Source organism: Leucoraja erinacea, chromosome 15, assembly GCF_028641065.1.
Source record: "Leucoraja erinacea ecotype New England chromosome 15, Leri_hhj_1, whole genome shotgun sequence".
Taxonomy (NCBI): Eukaryota; Metazoa; Chordata; class Chondrichthyes; order Rajiformes; family Rajidae; genus Leucoraja; species Leucoraja erinaceus.
In genome coordinates this window covers 2,232,938-2,251,153 of record NC_073391.1, presented here as the reverse complement: position 1 = coordinate 2,251,153, position 18,216 = coordinate 2,232,938, and the positions used below count along the sequence as shown (strand labels likewise).

General features: G+C 40.9%; 1 protein-coding gene across 2 annotated transcripts in view; it reads right to left on the bottom strand.

Moving 5' to 3' along the window:
• tbc1d12b (TBC1 domain family, member 12b) overlaps positions 1-18,216 on the bottom strand; it is a 105,772-nt gene that overhangs the window by 53,554 nt on the left and 34,002 nt on the right. For both annotated transcript variants that reach the window (XM_055646590.1, XM_055646591.1), the window contains exon 2: positions 7,551-7,674. In XM_055646590.1, coding sequence (XP_055502565.1) covers positions 7,551-7,674 — 124 coding nt within the window. The remainder of the gene's footprint in view (positions 1-7,550; positions 7,675-18,216) is intronic.

The window sequence follows — 18,216 nt, the reverse complement described above, 5'->3', positions numbered from 1 at the left end:
TACATGGTGAAACCAAAATGTATAAAAATACCCTTTAATAAAATCTGACAATGCGCACTTTAATCACATTTGATTTTTTCTATTACTAATCTCAAATTGTGGAGTACAGAGGCAAATAAATAAATGGTGGGGCTTTGCCCCAAACATTATAGAGGGCACTGTATATAAGGACTTCATGTAAAAAAACAAGTACACAAGTAAATTGCAGTTTTATTTGCATTATTTATATTTTACCCTTAAGTTCTCCCCAATATCCCAGCAAGTCAAATAAATATCCAATTGCTAAGTAAGTCAGCTCTTACTGACAAACTGCTTAAATCATACCTATGCTGATTCTCACTCAATGATGACACCGAGTACAATTAACAGCAAATGAAAATATGTTTGAATAAATCCCTTTCTCATTGTGTCCACTGTTCAGGCATAACACATGAAACTATCAATTTGTGGAACCAGAATTTTCAAACGAGGATCTGAGGGGTTATCTCCTATGATCCATAAAATTGTCAGATGGGAGAAAAAAAACAACTTGCTCTATTGCTACCCAGTGCTCCAGCATATCCAGCAATACCAACCCCATGGTCGGGGAGTCAGAAAACCATGTGCCTTGATTGGCATTAGTCAGTCCTACGCTCTCTGGTTGCAAGAGATGTCAAATTGTGAGGTGGAATCTGACCAAAAGAAAATTATGATAAGAAAAAAATATTAGGCCTCGAATTTATGCATTTCATACCACTCACTTCATGACTCACCTCTATGCTCCAAAACTGTGATTACATTAGTTGGTTCATCCTTCTTTAAAAAAAATCCTGTGGACAATTTAGCTAATCTAGTTCAGTGTTTCAATTGAAGCAAAAATATATATTTGAAAGAGTAAGATCATTGTACCATAGAAAACATTTCAGCAAAATTTGAAGTAGTGCTACTATCTGCATAAGTTGGAAATTACTGATGGGTACGATTTCGATTTGTTATTTCAGTAAATGCACCAAACTGTCAGTAGTGATTCTCAGATACACTGATGTTGAAGCAAGCAACAATATACCACATTAGATATAGAACAAATATCTATGGACCATGTAATTTATTACCATGTAATTGATTGGGCCATCACAATTTTGGCCTGCTCCAATAATATTTAACACATTGACTTTAATACTACCTTGCCTTCATTCCTTCTCAAGTCCATGTTTCAATTATGACTCGTTTCCTTCCCCCTACCCCACTCCACCCCCCCACCCCCAATAAAGACAACCCCTTTTATACTTTGGACAGCTAGCATAGGGATGAGTTCTGCATGCTAGTGGTTGACCTGGATAGAAGTAGCACGAGCGCTAGACCTAATGACAGGTATCACCGCACACTATTGCTCAACATCACATTGGGGTTTGATCTTGCTAGAATTCCCCTGTCATATGAAGGATAAACTATTTTCCAGACCCTATATCATGGAATATGAGAGTGGAATAGATATGGCTTGTGGCGGAAAGTACAGAATGGTGTACAATTTATTTTGTGATTATTTTACTATGGCGGTGGTGCTTTAAAAAAAAAAATATATATATATATATATATATATTGTAAGTGCCTTCATATTTTTAAGAATTAAAAACAAAACAATTTAGTTCAATGTGGATGGATACAATGAAAGAGAGAAACTAGTAATAATATAATAATAATAATAACTTTATTTATAAAGCACTTTAAACAACTGCAGTTGCCACAAAGTGCTGTACATGAGAACTCATGGACAAGAAGTTATTACAAACCATTAAAAACCGTAAAACAAAGGACTATAAAACAGTAAAAATTAAAAGACATTAAAAGCACTAAAAACAGGAGCAATGTCTCAGCCAGTGTCGAAAGCCAGAGAATAAAAATGAGTTTTTAGGGTGGATTTGAAGATGGACAGTGAGGGGGCCTGTCTGACGTGCAACGGCAAGGTGTTCCAGAGTGCCGGAGCAGCAACAGAAAAGGCTCTATCCCCTCTGAGCTTCCGAGTGGCACATGCTCGGCAGCTTTAAGAGTGCCCTAGCAAAGTAGGGCACCGAGCAGCTCCAAACATATACAGATACAAAGATACAGCACGGAAACAGGCCCTTCGGCCCACCGAGTCCACGCCGACAGCGATACCGCACACTAACATTATCTTACACGCACTAGGGACAATTTACAATTACACCAAGCCAATTAACCTACAAACCTGTAGGTCTTTGGAGGAAACCAGAGATCTCGGACAAAACCCATGCAGGTCATGGGGAGAACGTACAAACTCCGTACAGACAGCACCCGTAGTCAGGATAGAACCCGGGTTTCTGGCGCTGTAAGGCAGTAACTCTACCGCTATGTCACCGTGCTACCATAGTGGTGCTGGTGCCAGGATAAGGTGTACTACTAACATGAAGATCACAATTGTCAGCCTGTAGGTGAGTGGCAGCAGGTGGCTTCTATGCAGGCTTCAACACCGCCCTCCAGAAGAGGAGATACATGATGAGTTTCTTGCAGAAAACCCATACCCTTCCAGGAGACTAATCTGTTGGTTCCTGGTGGCGAAGGGGGTTTTCAGTCACCTCAGCTCCCTATCAAGTAGGGTGGATACTTTGTTGGCTCCGATTTTCCAGCCTCAGATCCTGGAAGTCCAGGATCTTGTTCCTATCCGTTTGCCCCACCTCGCCGTTTTGCACATGGATAGCGTGCCATTGCAGTTTGTGAATGTGTACATCCTCCCCAGGCCCAGCATATTGCAGGCCCGCCTTTCTCAGGACGTGTCCACACTCTGGAACTCCATTGACCCTGGTGAGTGCATTATCCCCAGGGGGGTGGGGGTGAGGGACTCACTTAAACTGTACCTCAAAGGAGCTGATCATTCTGGTATCCAGTGAGGCTGGCCGTCGATGAAGAAGTTGAAGGGGCTCTTTTGGCGGGTGAATATCTAGCAAAATCCTGGCTCCAGTGCCTACACCTGGAGGTCTGGGGGGCTTTCGAATTGAACTCCTGTACGTTTCAAAGGCCTCGGCAGCCTCGGTGTGGCGGCTGGTGCCGAGCTCAGACCACCACCTAGTGTGGGCCGAGTTCGCCCTGCTGTACACATGGGTGACACCCACCTACTGGCACGTTAACAACTGGCTTTAGACTTCCTTTGGACATTGAGAAACAGAGTGGGCAACTGCAGTGCAGCAGATAAATGCAAAGTTACCCACTTTGGTATGAAGTCAGGAAAGTTGGGTAGGATTTACATGGTTATAGACTAGGAAACATTGATGAACAAGGAAATCTGAGGCATTTTCTACACCAATCATTGAAAGTAGATTCAGCAAGCAATTATTATCACAAATGTTAATTTGGAACAATGAGGGAACCTATTGAAATGTAAAATTCTGGCTGGGGGAAAACAAGGCCACGTGTCAGGGTACAAGGACTGGCCTCATTTAGGACCACAGTGGAGGAAAAAAATCCAGAAGATTGCCAATCTGTGGAATTCCCTACCACAGAATGCTGCGAAGATGATGATTGTATTTAAATTTGAGTCAGAATATAGAATCAAAAGGCATCAAGGCGTATGAGGAATATGAGAGTGGAATAAAGGATCATTCACAATCATCTTGAATGGCAGGGTAAGCATTAAGGTAGGTATGTTGCAAAACTTATCTTCAGCGGCGGTGCAGATCTGTCGCTGCCCGTGTGCGAGGTTTTGGCGCCTTTGAAAGGGGGCGGGTTTAAAACGCGATTTTCTCTCGGCTATTCAAATCGAGGTTGTTCAGCCTACTTAGTTGCTGACGAAAAATCGCTGCGACATTAGTTCGCTGCAGCTATTTTAAAACTAAATTGGTTTATTTAATTGTTATAGTAGGTTAAAAATCATCCTCTAAACCCGCGACCGCCGCCAACGGGACGGATCTCATGTAGGGGACAACGCAAGGTAGGCTGTTTATTTTTACATTAAAAAGCGCTTCTTAAGATCCCTTTATACAAAATTATATGTTGCTAGTAGCTGATTTGGGGGCCCATTAAATCCTGCAGTATTTTTCTGGGCATATGGGCTTCAAATTCACCGCAATGGCAGCGTTCCAAACCAGCGCGTTCCACTCGAAAGCTGATGGCCATTAATTTACAGCAATTGAACGCTAAATTCCTTCCATTTGGCCTATAAATTAATGTCAATGAGATTTAAAAATCATGTTTTATTGTGAATTCTTGTGTGAATGTTATTTGGACACTTTGGCTATTTAAAAATGTTAATCTTTCCTTAAGAAATGGATAGATGTTTAGATCTAGTAATTGAATTTTGGAATTAGCTACAATTGGGTAACTAACTAATTATATGCTTTAATTTCAGGTCATCCAAGTAAGATTGTTTAATATTTGTTTCAGAATGCTTCAATCTATAATAACTGAACATTTATTTCAGTTCTCTTAATTTTTAATAAAGTTGTGGGCTTTAGACTGTCCTCGATCACAGCTTTTGTGTTAAGTCAATGGAAAATCAATAGGGAACAAGATGCTAATTTCCGAGTATGAAAATGGCCATAACTTTTTTAATACTGAAGATATGAAAGTGAATTAGGTGTCAAATTAAACTTCTTTTTATGCTTAATCTGATGGGATCAATTGCAGACATGATTTTTTAAATCTCAAAATTTTGTAACATTGCTAATTAAGGGCTGAACGATACACCCAGCTCATACTTTCTATGATTCTAATTGTACTTAATTTCAAAGAATATTAATTTTTCTTCCACTGTTCCTTTGTTCTTCCCCACCTGCCATGCAATACTATCCAAAGTTTTGCTGATTATTCAACTCATAGATGATGTCACCACAAACAACCTCCAGTACTTTCTCAGTACAATGGCTAGAAGCCCATCATCAATTTTAGGCCACATTTAAGCACCATGAAAGACGTCAGGGTCTTATAGATCAAACGGCCAGCCTCTTCCCACCACAAGTTCACCGGCATTTAAATATTACATTAAAATATTCTTTATTTTACGCTTTCAACTTCAATGCCATATCCAACCTTAAATTTTAATTAAAGTAATGGAATACTATATGTATAAAGATATTTGAAACATTATTTGTTTTTAATGTTTAGTTATCTTTGCCAAGGCAACAAGCAGGCATCCATTCTAATTCAAGGTATCACTTTGTTATTCTGCCACATGACACACGAGAAGATCGGTGTACAGAAACTTCACTGAAGAATGGTAATATTAAATGCAGGAGTACATTACACTAACAGGGGACAGATAAACTTTCTTTCCACAATAGAATTAAAGGAATGCATGAGATAACTCCTGGCAGCAATGGTGGAATTTTCCATCTTGGTGAAGTCTAAAAAAAAGTCACTTAAACCTTTAATTTTTTCCCACATGCACAGGCAAAACACTGCAATTAAAATGGACAAAAATCGCCTGGATAATATAAACTATTATGCATGTTTTAATTGATAGAAGAAGATTGCTCCTCATCACTAAAGATCCTGTCAACGTATCACCGAGATATACAGTATGTATACCATGATTAGTGATTATTGTGCAAGTGCAAATAAAAGCTAGCTTAGATGAGGCATCTTGGTTGGCATGGATGAGGAGCCCAAAGACCTATTCCTGTACTGTATAACTATGTCTAATATTAATGTATTCCACTCCAAGTTGAATGGAGCATTGCTCAATTGAAATCATAAGATAAATATTTCCAATCCAGATAAAGGAAGGATCCTTATCAGGTAATTTCTGTTTTAAATTGGACCAAAGGGCCGACGTATTCAAGAGCCTGTCTCATCACTAGAACAGATTTGGAGGGATCTGGACCAAATGCAGGCAGGTGGGACTAGTGTAGATGGGGCATCTTGGTTGGCAAGGGCAAGTTGGGCCGAAGAGAATTGTTTCTGTGCTGTACAATTCTACGACTGAGTCATTTCATTAATTTCAATGAAAAGTTCAGAGTTTATTCTCTACCCCCAGATGGAGTGGAAATTTAGAACAGGAGTGAACAAAAAATATGATTCATCATTAGCAGTTGGGGCAGCACAAAAAATAATCTTCAGAATGTTTGATAGATTTTTGGTATGAAGAACAGCATTCAAGTTTTGCATGTTGACATCAATATAGTTATTAATTGATTGCCTTTCAAAAATCACATTTCACGTTCCTTTCATGACATCCCAAATCATTAAAGAAAAATGTATTCACTTTTACAAAAATAACGCAATCACTTACAGTTTACAATCCTAACACTCCCCACAGTACAGACAATCCACAATGCTTTCACGTGGCCTGATTAGGCAATGTGGAATGCCATTAATGGCCTAGTTTTGACAACAAACAGCTCTGTAGGTTTATTGCTGTGAAGCACAGCTGTATCAGAGCCCAAGGATTTGACAATATCAGCATTATTAATGCCCATTGCAGTTAATGTATAGGTTTAACACTCAATTAATCTTGGTAATGGTTCCCAATGGTCAGGCAACAGAGATATAACATCACAATCTGAGTCCTCACTATGTTACCCCATGAACCATCTCTCTCCAGTCTGCCTTCCCTTCCTTTAAATGGAGCATATACCTGGGTGTCAACAAATCTTTACCCTTTGATCCTCCATGCCAAGTCCTGTCTCAGGAAAAGATTTCTCAGTGACAGTGGAAAAGATTCAAGGATATTCTCCAAACCTTGAGATTTTCACTGACTCCTGAGAATTGAACTTATAACTAGTGCAGTAGCAGCCACAAGATCACGGCAAACTTTCCAAAATGAGTTGAATTCGTACCTGGATGCCAAAGCAATAATTCTTCCCAACTTGTCTACTTCTAGTCGTCAAATAAATTAAATATTAATAAAACAGTAATAACCTTTCGACCTCAATGAACTATGAATGAGGATATACGATCTGGCATCATCAAGTGCACCTAACACTACACAAGTCTGACTTGTTTTACAAAGAAAGATCAATTGCTTTATCCTGCACCTTTTTCTTCAGATGAGCCATGTCTGCAAGCCACATAATACTCCAGCTAGTTTTTTAAAAAAAAGATAATTTATGCTACAGAACATTGGAATCCTTAAATTATCGACAACATCCACGTCAAATGTCAACGCACCTACATTTAAAAGATTACAAAAATGCAGGTGCTGGAAATCTAAACTAAAAACAGAAAATGCTAAAAGTACTGAACAGGTTGGGTCTAGCAATGAGTTTTCAATCCCAAACAATAACTGTTTCTAATTCCATAGATGCTGGCTTACTTGCTGAGTGCTTCCAGCACTTTGTTTTCATTTTGAACTGAAGAATTCTTACTTCATACCAATCCAAATATGTTTTTAATCCACATCACAGCTTCTTAACGTTCATTGATCATTGTCAGTTCACAAGAAGGGTCACAATAAAAAAATATTGCCTCAAGCCAACATTAAAGAATCAACATCTACCAAAATGGATGGTGTCAATTAAGCAGCAACGTCTTTTACAAATACAATTACAATACAAATACACGTTGTAGTACGGTACAAATACACTAGGTAACAAAAAATAAAGGACTTTCTTTTCAAAGTATACCTGCTGTATTGTTTTGGAATCTTTCTGTGAATTCTCCCTTGGAGGAATTTTCCCAAATAACTTCCAGCCAGGAGCACTAAAGGTGGAAGGAATTGTTTCTTTCGTCTTCTTAGTAAAAAAGTTTCTAAAAAACAGGAATGAAGAAATGTTGGTCAATGATATAGAAACATAGAAACATAGAAAATAGGTGCAGAAGGAGGCCATTCGCCCCTCAAAGCCAGCACCGCCATTCATTGTGATCATGGCTGATCGTCCCGTATCAATAATCCTGCCTTCTCCCCATATCCCTTGACTCCACTAGCCCCTAGAGCTCTATCTAACTCTCTCTTAAATCCATCCAGTGATTTGGCCTCCACTGCCCTCTGTGGCAGGGAATTCCATTAATTCACAACTCTCTGGGTGAAAAAGTTTTTTCTCACCTCAGTCTTAAATGACCTCCCCTTTATTCTAACACTGTGGCCCCTGGTTCTGGACTCGCCCAACATTGGGAACATTTTTCCTGCATCTAGCTGGTCCAGTCCTTTTATAATTTTATATGTTTCTATAAGATAACCCCTCATCCTTCTAAACTCCAATGAATACAAGCCTAGTCTTTTCAATCTTTCCTCATATGACAGTCCCGCCATCCCAGGGTTCAATCTCGTGAACCTATGCTGCACTGCCTCAATCACAAGGATGGCCTTCCTCAAATTAGGAGACCAAAACTGTACACAATACTCCAGATGTGGTCTCACCAGAGCCCTATACAACTGCAGAAGAACCTCTTTACTCCTATACTGAAATCCTCTTGTTATGAGGTGAGGTGTTGAATTGTTTATTAACTTTATTTGCTTGGTTTTGCTGTGTTGTTCGTACTCGTGTTTTATGTTTTTTAATTTATTGTTTGGATTTTCGTATGTAATTTATGCGCCTCGTGTTAGTTGTATGTTCTGTTGTTCTGCCTGTTTTATGATGTCTTGCTTGTTTTCTTTTTTCTGTACAGCACTTTGGTCAGCTTTGGTTGTTTTTAAGGTGCTTAACAAATAAAGTTATTATTATTATTATGAAGGCCAACATTCCATTAGCTTTCTTCAGTGCCTGCTGTACCTGCACGCCAACTTTCAGTGACCAGTGCACAAGGACACCCAGGTCTCGCTGTACCTCCCCCTTACCTAACTTAACCCCATTGAGATAATAATCTGCCCCCTTGTTTTTGCCGCCAAAGTGGATAACCTCACATTTATCTATATTATACTGCATCTGCCATGCATCTGCCCACTCACTCAACCTGTCCAGGTCACCCTGCAACCTCCTAAAATCCTCTTCACAGTTCACACTGCCACCCAGCTTCGTGTCATCCACAAACTTGCTAGTGTTGTTCCTAATTCCCTCTTCCAAATCATTAATATATATATGGTAAACAGTTGCGGCCACAACACCGAGCCTTGCGACACTCCACTCGCCACGGCCTGCCATTCTGAAAAGGACCCGTTCACTCCTACTCTTTGCTGCCAGTCTGCCAACCAATTTTCTATCTATGTCAACACCCTACCCCCAATACCATGTGCTCTAATTTTAGTCACCAGTCTCCCGTGCGGGACCTTGTCTAAAGCTTTCTGAAAGTCTAGATACATCCACTGGCTCCCCTTCATCCATTTTACTCGTCACATCCTCAAAAAATTCCAGAAGATTAGTCAAGCAGGATTTCCCTTTCATAAATCCATGTTGACTTGGACTAATCCTTTTACTGCTATCCAAATGCCCCATTATTACCTCTTTAATAATTGACTCCAGCATCTTTCCCACCACCGAAGTCAGGCTAACTGGTTTGTAATTCCCCATTTTCTCACTCGCTCCTTTCTTGAAAAGTGGGATAACATTAGCTATCCTCCAATCCACAGGAACTGATCCTGAATCTGTTGAACATTGGAAAATGATCATCAATGCATCCACTATTTCTAGAGCCACCTCCCTGAGGACCCTGGGATGCAGACCATCAGGCCCAGGGGATTTATCATCCTTCAGTCCCATTAGCCTACCCAATACTATTTCTTGCCTAATGAAAATTTATTTCAGTTCCTCTGCCCCCTTAGATCCTCTGTCCTCCAGTACATCTGGGAGATTGTTTGTGTCTTCCTTAGTGAAGACAGATTTGAAGTACCTATTCAACTCTTTTGCCATTTCCTTGTTGCCCATAATAATTTCACCTGTGTCTGCCTTCAGGGGACCCACATTTGACTTTGCTACTCTTTTTCCCTTAACATATCTAAAGAAGCTTTTACTGTCCTTCTTTATATTCCTGGCCAGATTCCCCTCGTACTTCATCTTTTCAGCCCGTATTGCCCGTTTTGTTTCCTTCTGTTGTCCTATGAAAGTTTCCCAATCCTCTGGCTTCCGGCTACTCTTTGCTGTGTTATACATCTTTTCTTTCAGTTTTATTCTATCCCTAACTTCTCTTGTCAGCCACGGTTGCCTCCTACTCCCCTTAGAATCTTTCTTCCTTTTTGGAATTAAATTAACCTGCGTCTCCCGGATTATGCCTACAAATTCCTGCCATTGCTGTTCCATCGTCATTGCTGCTACGATCCCTTTCCAGTCTACTTTGGCCAGCTCCCCTCTCATGCCTTCATAGTCCCCTTTGTTCAACTGCATCACTACCACTTCCAATTTAACATTCTCCTTCTCAAATTGCAGATTAAAACTAATCATATTATGATCACTACCTCCAAGCGGTTCCTTTACCTCGAGTTCTCTTATAGAAACATAGAAAATAGGTGCAGGAGTAGGCCATTCGGCCCTTCGAGCCTGCACCACCATTCTATATGATCATGGCTGATCATCCAACTCAGTATCCTGTACCTGCCTTCTCTCCATACCCCCTTGATCCCTTTAGCCACAAGGGCCGCATCTAACTCCCTCTTAAATATAGCCAATGAACTGGCCTACGTTCTGTGGCAGAGAATTCTAGAGATTCACCACCCTCTGTGTGAATTTTGTTTTTTCTCATCTCGGTCCTAAAAGATTTCCCCCTTATCCTTAAACTGTGATCCTTTGTTCTGGACTTTCCCAACATCGGGAACAATCTTCCTGCATCTAGCCTGTCCAACCCCTTAAAAATTTTGTAAGTTTCTATTACATCCCCCCTCAGTCTTCTAAATTCTATCAGTCGAGTCAAAATGCAGAAGACGCTCTAAAAATTGCAAATAAATTTAGATTTAATAGATCTATTAGGCTCTTAAAGAAAAAGCAAAACAAATTTGTTTCCCGTACCACAGATTTTATAACGTTCAAGGAAACTTAAAATATTGGGTTACATTTTACATAGGAACTCCCAACTTGCTCACTGAACCTATGCCTGGTTAATCATGGCACAGGATCTGTTACATTATTCATATAAATAAGAGGGAGGGAGCAAAGGAACAGTCAGCAAAGTAAATATCAAGTAATTCACATTTTTATTAACTGCAATTAGTTCAATATTCAAATTCTGATACATCAATAGTTCAGTGATACAGGGCTCTCACTGAACCTTTTTCCCTGTTGCCAGCCGGGTAACCTCGGCAGCTTTTTAGGCTGCCAAATGACAGTTTAGGTGGTCATTTAAGACGGCTTGCATGACGCGTGCGATAATGTGCTCGGACGAAGTGCGTAGTTACCAGTCTGAATTATGCTCAATGAAGCTTTCACATATTATTTCTGCTTCAAATAAAGTCACAAACTAAACATATTGACCAATCAAGACATGAGATATACCACAATGACATGCAGCAAAATTATAATACAGTATCTCAACTCTTTTTACACATTGCAATTAATGCAATTTTTATTATTTCTTTCCACTTCCAAACATGTGGTTATTCAGCGTATGATCAATCTCGGTGAGACCAAGCACAGGCTTGGTGATCGCTTCGCACAACACATACACTCAGTTTGCAATAACCAACCTGATCTCCCTGTGGCTCAGCACTTCAACTCCACCTCCCATTCCGAGCCCAAACTTTCTGTCCTGGGCCTCCTCCATGTCCAGAGTGAGGCCCACCGTAAATTGGAGGAGCAGCACCTCATATTTCGCTTGGGCAGTTTACACTCCAGCGGTATGAACATTGACCTCCAATTGCAGGTAGTCCCCTGCTCTCTCTGCTTCCCAGGTCTCCCTCAGTCCACTGTCTCCGCCTCCTCCTTTCTTCTTCACCTCCCCCCCCTCCCCCCGGCACCCTCACATCAGTCTGAAGAAGGGTCTCGACCCAAAATGTTGCCCATTTCCTTCGCTCCATAGATGCTGCCTCACCTGCTGAGTTTCTCCAGGATTTTTTGTCTACCCATTCACACAAGTTCTGTTATCCCACTTTCTTCAACCACTCCCTGCACATTAGGGTCAATTGTACAGAGACAAGTTAACCTACAAAACCAATGCGTCTTTGGGATGTAGGAGGAAACCTACACGCTTGCAGGGAGAATGTGAATAGTCAACACAGACAGTGCCCAAGGACAGGATCGAACACAGATCTCTGGCGTGTGAGGCAGCAAGTCCACCAGCTGTGCCACTATATTTTATTTTCCAACACACAAAAAAATTATAGGTTGATAACTTTGGTTACTAAAAAAAAAAAAAGAAACTATCCATTTTCAGCCTTAAATCTCTAAGTGACGCTATGCCCCCTTTACAGCTACTGTATTTTTTAATTCAGTTCAAGGCTATTGGGGCAGTACATTGGCCATAAAGATGCTGCCTAAAAGTGCCAGAGACCCGGAATTGATCCTGAATATGGGTGCTGTCTGTATGGAGTTATGTTTTCTCGTTTATAACATAGTTTACAGAGTGCTATGTTTACATATTCTGTTGTGCTGCTACAAGTAAGGATTTCATTGTTCTAACTGGGATGTGAGAGAATAAAACACTCTTGACTTACGTCGCTGATGTATGGGATAAGACTAGAGTACGGGTGATTGGTGGTCGGCGTGGACTCGGTGGGCCGAAGGGCCTGTTTCCACGCAATATGCATTACATAGAAACATAGAAAATAGGTGCAGGAGGAGGCCATTCGGCCCTTCGAGCCAGCATCGCCATTCATTACGATCATGGCTGATCGTCCCCAATCAATAACCCGTGCCTGCCTTCTCCCCATATCCATTGATTCCACTAGCCCCTAGAGCTCTATCTAACTCTCTCTTAAATCCATCCAGTGATTTGGCCTCCACTGCCCTTTGTGGCAGGGAATTCCACAAATTCACAACTCTCTGGGTGAAAACGTTTTTTCTCACCTCAGTCTTAAATGGCCTCCCCTTTATTCTAAGTCTGTGGCCCCTGGTTCTGGACATTTTTCTTACATCTAGCTTGTCCAGTCCTTTTATAATTTTATATGTTTCTATAAGATCCCCCTCATCCTTCTAAACTCCAGTGAATACAAGCCTAGTCTTTTCAAACTTATTATATTTTGAAAGTACTTAAAATTCTTCCCTTCCCACCCGTACCAACCCATCCCCGGGCACTTTCCTTTGCATCCGCAAGAAATGCTACACTTGTCGCTTTACCGTCCCCCTCTAGTTCACTCAAGGACCCAAGCAGTCGTTCCAGGTGTGACAGAGGTCCACCTGCACCTCCTCCAACCTCATCTATTGCATCCGCTGCTCCAGATGTCAGCTGATCTACAGCAGTGAGACCAATGAGCTTGGCGATCGTTTCGCCGAACACCTCCGCTCGGTCCGCATTAACCTACCTGATCTCCCTGTGGCTCAGCACTTCAACTCCCCCTCCCATTCCGAATCTGACCTTTCTGCTGGCCTGGGCCTCCTCCATGGCCTCCAAAGTGAGCACCACCGGAAATTGGAGGAGCAGCACCTCAATTTTGCTTGGGCAGTTTATACCCCAGCGGCATGAGCATTGACTTCTCCAATTTTCGGTAGCCCTTATTGTCTCCTCCCCATCTCAGCTCTCCATCAGCCCTCTGGCTCCTCCTCTTCTTTCTTCTTCCCACCCCCCCCTCCCCCCCCCCCCCCCCCCCCCCACCCTACATCAGTCTTAAGAAGGGTTTCGGCCCGAAACGTTGTCTATTTCCTTCGCTCCATAGATGCTGCCGCACTCGTTAAGTTTCTCCAGCACTTTTGTCTACCTTCAAAATTATTTTAATGTCTTGCAATTATAAGGTCAGGTATTATGCTAATTTGTAAATTTTTATCAGTACATCATTAAAAACTTGTTACCTCATTTAACCAAACAATCTCTTTCAGGATACGAATTGGTTCCATTATAAAATAAGTCACTTACAGTTGGTTCAGGTTTAGTTATTTCCTTCAATTGCCTGTACCTCAGTGCCAAGTGCCATGTATTAGTGAATAGCAATCCTGAGCAAGTGGCCCAAGTGCATCAGGCAATGGAGCTGGATTAAGGAAGTTTAAATGTTTAGTTGAAGCATGGGGTAGGTCCAAGCAGCAACTTGCATAATGGAAAACTTGCAAGAAACTTGTTTACCGAGTAAAGTCAAAAGCTATCCAATAGTCTCCTCCAAAAGAAAATGGAAATATAGTTAGTTCATTGAATAAAGAGCAACAATAACCTTTCTCGTGGATGTTAAATATCAAGACCTTGCAAATATCTCTTAAATTCAACATGAAATTCAGCATTTGGTGGCAGCACATGTCCCACTGAGTTTCAGTTAAACATGCAGCAAACTAAAACTAAAGATATCCTTAATGGAAGTGTTTAAGAAAGAACTGCAGATGCGGAAAAAATCGAAGGTAGACAAAAATGCTGGAGAAACTCAGCGGGTGAGGCAACATCTATGGAGCGATGGAATAGGTAATTCCTTAATGGAAGTGGTATCTTACATTTTTCTTTGTTTCCAAAAGACACGATGAACACAACCTTGTGAGTGTACCCCTATGAATTCCCATTGGTGAATCTGACTGCATACTTCTCAACACTTTTCCTTCCTCAGCGCATCTGTGCTAATTTCTTAATACATATTTGTTAACTCTACTGGACTCCGCATATTCCAGTTGAAGTAGACTGTTCATTTAAAACTTGCTTCCACAATCATAACTTACACCGATTTTGTCACACATTGTCTATTGATCTAGCAATGTCTTCACTTTTTAAATCTTGTTTTCACCTTCCTCCACAGCCTTACTTTTCCTTATATCTGTGACATCTTCAAGCCATCGCTCCACCACTGATGGCCATACTTGACTACAAGCTCCAACATTCCATCCCCAGACTTTTCAACTCTTGCTCCTGTAAACCTCTCCTTAAAATCTACTCTAGCAAACTTTTGATTTTCTGATCAATCATTTTGCATGTCAATATCAGAGTATTTTAATATAATTCTTAAATTACCTTGGATTGTTTATATTCAGATTGAAAATGTGCTACATAAATACAAATATCTGTTGTATGACTAATCATACAATCCCACTGGTGTTACAGCACTTTTCCTTTCATTCGAGAAACAATGTGAAAGAGTAAATGGAAAACATCTGAACATTATTGAAACAACAAACTGAACCATCTATTTAATAAATCTCAATTTGCCACCATTTTACGTTGCGCCATCTCTTAAAAATCAAGGGTAATTCTTTTTTTTCTTTTATTGCTTTATCTTCCTAATCCAACAACCACATTTAGCAAATTCAATTAAATGTTATTTTCCAATAGAGTGGTGAAGACAATTGAAAAAAACTATGTTGGTACATGTCAGCGCATTTTTATTTTATACTAGACCAAGTGCAGACCCGTTGGGTCTGCTCCCCCAAGGTAATATTCCACCACTCACCCGTTCCCCCAACGCAATATTCCACCACTCATGCATATATAAGCAACTTATTTTTGCTTTTGATTAAAGATTATTCCAAATTTATGATTCACAAGCTCAAATTCCAGATATGTAATGATCCAGGTACAAGCAATTTTGTTTCATGGAAATTTGTTATTGAATAATGAACTGAAAATGTAAACTACTTGATCCCCCAGCACTCCCTTCTCCTCTTCAATCCCTAGAAAGGGGGGGGGTGGGTAGAAAAGTGGTGGTAGATAGGGAGGGGGAGTGGGGTGGAGAGGGAGAGGGAGAGGGAGGGGGGGAGATGGAGGGAGAGGAAGGGGGAGGGGCAGAGAGGGAGAGAGGGAGAGGAGTAGAGAGGGAGGATAGAGGGCGGGAGAGGGGAGAGAGAGGGAGAGGGGCAGAGAGGGAGTGCTAGAGAGAGAGAGAGAGGGAGGTCGGTAAAGGGAGAGGGAGGGAGTAGAGTGGGGGGGGGTGAGTGACGGGAGAGAGGGAGAGGGCGAGGGAGGGGGTAGAGAAGGGGGTAGAGAGGGTGGGAGTGAGGATAGATAGGGAGGGGGTAGAGAGGGGGAGTGTAGACATAGCAACCACCCTCCTCTCCCTCAATCCCCCCTCTCCCTCCTCACCTCCCCAGTGGCCCCATAGTCGCGAGGCCTCACCGCTGCGGTCTCGTTGTCTCCTTCACCGACACTGTCTCAATGCCTCCTTGATGGAGTCCGGGTCGGAAAAAGCAGAACGTTAATTTAAATGCTGGCCTCCCTCTGAAGTCACTGGAAGCTGGTGGCCGCCCACTCCCCCTTTGTGGTGTCACTCGAAGCAGGTTGAAGGACTTTTGCCATTTAAAAACTTGGTTGTAGCTATTTATAAAACGCTATGACTTGTGAAATATAGCATGAAATCTGAAGTGAAGCGGTTTATTTTGTCGACGGGGTTAATGTGATTAATAATCTGTGAAAATTTAAGCGTTAGCGCGTAGCGTTTTGAGGAACATCACACACACACGCATGCACGCACGCAATCAGACTTTTATAGGTATAGAGATTTAATATACACTCCAAGGCTTTGGATCCAGAGAGAGTCAGGATTAATTTGTTACATAAAAATGAATAATGATAACTCATCTAAAACCATTGCACCATAATCATTTTATGAAGATATGGTCTCTACATGTATTCCAAATTACACTATAACAAAGCAGGTCAATTTGATACAAAATTGAATTGTTCTGCACTTGGCCCGTCAGGTCCATTCTTCAGTTCTATTGGTTATATGATATACTTAATCAACTTCACTTCCCCAACAATATCACATTACAAACACACCACAAATTACACGGTATTTTCAACCTCACCCAATATTTAGTCACTCCCATAATGACCCACAGACAGCTTCCATGTAAGCACACCACAACAGCTAGTGAAGTTTACATAGATTTGCACACACCAGCTTCTGCACCATGTACTTTAATTTTGTGACTTTACAATATAATTCAGATCAATGTGAATCTCATCAGTGCTGAATTTACTGAGATGATGGTGCCAATGGTTAAGGCCTTTGTACACTCTGGAAAAGGAAAATACTAGGAGAGTTTTGCCCATAATTTTTGTACTGTACCCTTTGCTCTAAATGTATGGATGGTGATGAGAACAAAGACAGATTATTTTCATGGTTAAATAACAAGATCTTATCGGCATGGCAGGATCGAGTGTTCCAGTCTCGTTGCATGACTACAGCACAAATCAAGGCTCACTGGAGAGCGGGGATGAGATATTAAACTAAGTTCTCAGCTGCACTCACAGGTAAAGACAAAAGGTTTTATAGTGGAGGAGCATGGCATTATTTTAAGAGTTATAAGAGTAGTTCTAATATCTTTGTATTCATCTGTCAAAAAACATAATTTAAAAAAAACTGAGGTACAGATATTAGTGACTAAACTTTAGAACTAATTAAATGCCATGCAGTTCATTGAGTTGCTTGGAAGACAATATACAAATATAATTAAATAAAAAGAAAAACCTACGATCCTGGAAAACTGAAATAACAAAGAATATTAGAAAGAGCAGGTCAAGCAGCAATTGTGATGAGAGCAACAGATGTACTCTTTGAGAACATATGCCCTTTCATAAATCAGTTTGTTTGAAAGGCACAGATTTTTACATAAATGATCATTTTTTTCTACATAAAGGGCATTTTCAAAAACCATTCAAGAAAATAATTACTTTTCCTACAAATTGTTATTTTTGACAAAAAGTATGTTATAATATATAATCAACCATTTTGAAAAGTGTCATCTGTACAACAGAAGGGAGAGGAGGTGAAGAGGCAGCCTGGAGGGAAAAACTCCACACTGGCTGACCAGCCAGCGATTACAACCACCTCACCCCCATGGAAGTCTCTGTCACCAAAGCCCACGACTGGTGCAATAAGTTTGATCACTCCACACAATTTTCTGTCAGTAAAATTCTCTCCCTTAGCACATAACATTTCTTTCTGCAATCTCTACAATCACACTTAGAGTGGTTTCAGCTACATCATGTCCCTTGGACATGTATCTCTAAATTAAACACATCCTCACAGGGCACCAGTGTTGAGGATTATTACTTAGAATGATTTGCCACCTATCCTCACTGTGATTGTGGTCTGATGATCAGGAAGTCGAGAATCCAATTGCAGAGGACCATGTTAACTCCAAGTTCCACAAGTTTGCAGAAGACCTTGGACGGGATAATGGTAGTGAAAGCAGAGGGTTAGTCTATGAATAGGAGTCTGATGCAAGTATCCTTCTTATCCAAGTGTTCCAGGGTTGAGTGTAGGGCCAGGGAGGTGGCATCAGCCATGGACCTGTTGTGGCGGGAGACAAACTGCAGTGGATTAAAGTTGCCTGATAGACTGGATTTAATGTGTTTCATAACCAG